This window comes from Octodon degus, unplaced genomic scaffold, assembly GCF_000260255.1.
Source record: "Octodon degus isolate 3935 unplaced genomic scaffold, OctDeg1.0 scaffold00075, whole genome shotgun sequence".
NCBI lineage: Eukaryota > Metazoa > Chordata > Mammalia > Rodentia > Octodontidae > Octodon > Octodon degus.
Window position 1 is genome coordinate 1,819,187 of NW_004524651.1, and position 5,123 is coordinate 1,824,309.

Sequence of the window (5,123 nt, forward strand, 5' to 3'; positions counted from 1 at the left end):
AAAAACTAAACAGAACTAGTCTAGCTAAGCTGGTTAGTCAGTTATCTATAACAAAGTGAGATAAGTAACTTATAAGGAGAAAAGGCTGATGATGGCTCACAGTTTGGAGGTGCTGGTCCAAGATCAAAAGAACTCGTTGCTCTAGAGCTCTGGTGAGCAAGCTGGTAATGGCAAGGAGTGCCTGGCTGAGCAAACTGTTTAGCTCATGGCCAGGAAGTAAAAGAAAAAGACGAAGGGGCTGGGGTCCCACAATCCACTTGAAGACCAAGCAAGCCCTCAACAAGCTAGCAACCTCTACTGGAGTTACCTCCAAAGGTTCTAGCACATCCCAACAGCACCACCCAGGACTAAAGCCCTTAATATATAGACTTTTTGGGGGACAATTATCCACAACCATAGCAATGGATATATATATAAAAATTTTAAAGTGAGGGTTATATATAACATGAAAAATACCAGCAGTTTATTTTTTCCAGCAGTTTAAATAAATGATAGCAAAATAAGATATAAATTAATATGCTCAATGACCACAATACAACAACCTATTTGCAATTCTTTTAATACTCAGAAAGAAAGCTGGTAGTGTAATTTAGTAATAGAATGCTTGCCTAGCATGCACAAGGCCATCCTCATTGAAAAGACAAGTCTTTTGTTGTAGTGACTTTGCTTGCTCTCTTAACTTTATAGAGCAGAACCTATACTGTAAAAACTACAGTAAATGCTTCAGGATTTTGCATACAAAATTTGGTATTTTCATATGTTACTAGTTTTTTAAAAAAATCTTTTATTCATTTATTTGGTACAGGGTCTCCTTATTCAGCTTGGACTTGTAGTGATACTCTTGTCTCAGCCTTCCCAGCACTGGGATTACAGGGGTTGCCACCACACCTAGTTTCAGTGGCTGGCATGGTACAACCAGGAACCTGGGGCTAGCATGGTATGTGGTGCCAGGGATTGAACCTGGGTCCTTGTGCTTGCCAGACAGGCACTTAGGCCACAGAACTATCTCTCTAGGCCAATACATCATGAGTTTTTAAAAATTTTGAGTTTAAGAAAATGTTTTATGGATCCAACTACTAACTGAAATTCATTTAGATACTGATTTCTTACTATGTGACAAGCAATTTTACTCAGAGAACTTTGATGTATAAGATAGGTAAAAATGCAAAACAGCTTAAAACCAGTTTCTACAGAAATTTGAAGGATAATGAATTTAATATTACACTTAAAAGATGGCAGAATGCAAATAGCTCTATGTTAAATGTTTACTGAAAACCCAAGTACATCTATCCTGTTTAAATTACTGCAAACTGTTTTACTTGCTTCTAGTTCAAAAAAATATTTTTATAATAGGTAGAAATAATTCTGCAGTAATAAACTTGAAGATGTTCTTATTAGTAAATCTATATACCTGGACAACAGAATTAAAACCAAAAAGAGGATATTGCCACTCTTCAATAGAAGCTGGGGGACTATTTCTCCTCAGGCCTAAAAAAGTACATGTAATTTACTGTATTATTATCACCAACGAACACTATCTTTACTTTTTTGTATGTGTAAACTTTTCTTTTAAAAAACAAATGCAAAAGGACATACTTTCATTCTGAAATAAACTCCCAAAAATAATAAAAGGAGTTACTTCCTTGTGTTGACAGGACAACTTTTCACTTTTATCAAACTGTTTAAAATTTATTACTTGGATAAAAATCAGGCTCTACCTCCAAATTTCAGCCAATGCTGTTGTCTCAGAAAATTCTTCCCTCCTCCTCACTTTAACTTAAATAGAATTAACCAAGTATAAAGCTGGTCTAATAGTAAATCACAGACATACACATACTTCTGTTTCTTCCCTTAAGTTCCCAAATAATATGGGAACTCTGCATTAAAATTCTAGATTAGAAATTCCCATGAGTTATTGTGGCACATTGCCTATAATCCCAGCATTTGGGGGGGCTGAGGCAGGAGGATCTTGACCTGTGTGGCCAGCATGGGGTACACAACCTTGGTTTCTAAAAAAAAAAACAAAACCAAAATAAAGACAACATGGCCTTCAAAACTAGCGCTTACACATGATTCACTCTTACAAGGTCTGGCACACTTTAAGTACCCAACATGTATTTCTTGAACAAGTGCCTCCAAATACAGTGGGACATGCAAGATTACTTTTGGGGTTCATAGTTCAAAATTCATTAATTAATGATGAGGCTATTATATTAAAGTTCTGCCAAGAACTAAATTTACCATGGTAGTTTCAATGTAATTCCACAATTGGAAAAATTTACAATAGTAACTGCCCCTTTAAGATAGAATACTTATCTGTACACAATGGCATACATCTGTAATCCCACTATTTATAAGGCTGGAAGATTAAGGGTTCACAGCCAGCCTGGGCAACTGTGAGAACTTATCTCAAAATTTAAAAAGGAAAGAAGGAATGGAAATGTAGCTCAATGGTAGCATGCCCAAGGAGAGGGAAAAGGAGGGGTGAGGGGTGGGGGAAAAAGAGGGAGGGAGACAAAGAGACTGAGATTGATTTGAAACTAAAAATACTTCTTCTATAAATATATAAAAAAAACTGTCAAAGTTAGTTTTACTATTACAGTATCGACAAAACACCGCTCCCTTAATAAGTGTTTACCTTGTACTTCTTTATCATGACACTCCTTCAGCTTTGTCCAAAATTCCTTAAAATCATTAGATATATCTGCAGAACTAGGGCTTCCACAACCACTTCCAGAGATGTTCATCTTGTTTAAACGGCTCTGCACTTCAATTTGCTTAATGTTTCCAGAACTTTTCTGTTACATTATACAAATGGAAAGTTGTCTCTGGATGGCTGAAATATCTGGAATGACAGATTGCAACATAAACAACTTTACATTATCTTTATGTATTTAAAATGAGGACGAAACAGCCCTGCTGCTTCCAAGTTTGATTTACTCACAATGAATCATTTTGAGAATTTGGAGGAGTTGGGTGAGTGAAGAGAGGAAAATAATGGAGAGAAAATCTCTGACTTCAATTATTTGGCCATAAGGCAAAATTTTCTCTTATTCCAATGAAAAAAGAATTGTCTAGGGCAGGGCTCAGTGATCTAAGCGCCTGCCTGGCAAGCATAAGGCCTTGAGTTTGATCCCTGGTACTGCATGCTGTGTGGGACCCGGCGCTGTGTTGGCCACTGAAACTAGGTGTGGTGGTGCATGCCTGTAATCCCAGCGTTGGGGAGGCTGAGACTGGAGGATCACTATTAGTCCGAACTGCGTAGCTAGACCCTCTACCAAATAAACAATATTAAAAAAAAAAAAAACCAAAACTGTCTAAAGCACGTTAAACTGAAAACATTCTGAACTTTACAGTAGTCACTCACAACTGATATTGATTCAAGAAGGAGGTCCTGAGTTTGATTTTATCATTAAAAGGAGGGGGAAAATACATAAAAATAACTAATACATGTAATGTACATGTATCAACTCCCCATGATGAATATAATCTTTATATATAAATGAAAAAATTCACTGCTTTTTTAGCTTTTGAATTGATGTGGAATACATTACACTTAAGAAATTGGGAAACATTGAAATATTCCTTGCATGCACATACACACACATCTATCAACCTACAGACATTTCAGAAGTATAAGACGGATGATTCACATATTAACGCATGAGGATCTGTGTATCTTTCTGAGAACAGAAGGCAGTAAGATACAAGACACAACAAAGATCTATCGATACAAAAACATTGTATATTTAGAGATACAAGGTGATTTGAGTAAAGCTACTTTGTGTGTCTTTCAGCACAAAGGTAAATAATTATATTTTACTCATATAATCCCTTCAAAGAAGCAACATGTTATTAAGAAATTCAAGTTCCATGCCTGTAATCGTAGCACTCTGGGACACTGAAGCAGATTCTGTCTCAAAATAAAACAGGGCTTATGATATAGCTGACTGTGAAGGCTCTATATTCAATGCCTAGTATTAGAAAAAAGTTTAGATGGATTAATGTTTTGATATGTGTTCTTAAACTGAAGTCATTAATTATGATTTTAAAAAGTAAGCTGATTAACACTCACATCTGGCTCCTTAGCCAGTCCCATATCATTACTAACAAGTATCCAAATTAATTTGTCTTTTATTAACCATTTATTGAGGTACATGATCTGAAATAATATAATTTCTAAAGGGCTGAAGAGTATATGTTAAATCACATGGTAATCTGTAAAGCACTACAAAAATACACGTTTGTCAAAAACTGCAATTATAACTTAAAAATAAGCAAAAATTGAACAACTACTGGACTGCAGATTTTAGGGAGTTATTGTTAATTCTGGGTGGCATCACAAAGTTTTTGTTAAGCCACACTCAAGCAAAGATCTTACGTGCTACAGGATCTGTAAGCATTTACAAGTAAACCAACATATTCTCTGCGACTTGCCTGAAAACACTCCAGCTAAAACAAAACCTGATGCTGTGATGGAAAATGAAAGAAGAACCAGTGAACTTTAACAATTATTGGAGTGGAGTACTGGATGGTTATATGAAAGGGTTCATAATTTTATTATCTCTTAAGCTCATTCACTTCCATACTGACATTAGTAAAAGTGTAATGAGGCATACATTAATTCAGCCTCATTTGAAAAGAAGCCTATATTCTACTTTAACATAAAAGATAAATTAATGAGCCCACATTGTCGTTAAGTCATTTAGAATGTATAATAGCATAAGAATTATGCTGTTTTACATTTACTTACTCCTCAGAGGAACTCTATAAAATAGCTACAATTATTAATTCGATTTTATTAGTCTGAGCTGAGGAAACAGGTGTCACAGATTAAGCGGTCAAGGTTCCACAGCCAGGATTCAAGTCGTGGGTCTGAACAATGTTTTCTCCGCAGCAAAAAAGTAAGCTATCGGTATAAAGTAATTAAGATGAAAAAAGTACTTCCATGAAAAATTCAGAATTCTACAAGCTTACTGTTTTAGAACGAAGAGTGTAAATGTCCTTTGAGAAGCTTGAGGTAACTAAAATAATTGTGCTTTTTTAAAAATCACATAAAAACTCCTTATCAATATCAAAACTCGGAAACTGCTTCACAGAACCCTCTGCACACACCTTGGAGG

General features: G+C 35.5%; 1 protein-coding gene across 1 annotated transcript in view; it reads right to left on the bottom strand.

The window, feature by feature from the left end:
* Rbbp8 (RB binding protein 8, endonuclease) overlaps positions 1–5,123 on the bottom strand; it is a 108,976-nt gene that overhangs the window by 82,669 nt on the left and 21,184 nt on the right. Inside the window, exon 2 of the mRNA XM_023720396.1 lies at positions 2,639–2,845. Coding sequence (XP_023576164.1) covers positions 2,639–2,747 — 109 coding nt within the window. The 5' untranslated portion in view covers positions 2,748–2,845. The remainder of the gene's footprint in view (positions 1–2,638; positions 2,846–5,123) is intronic.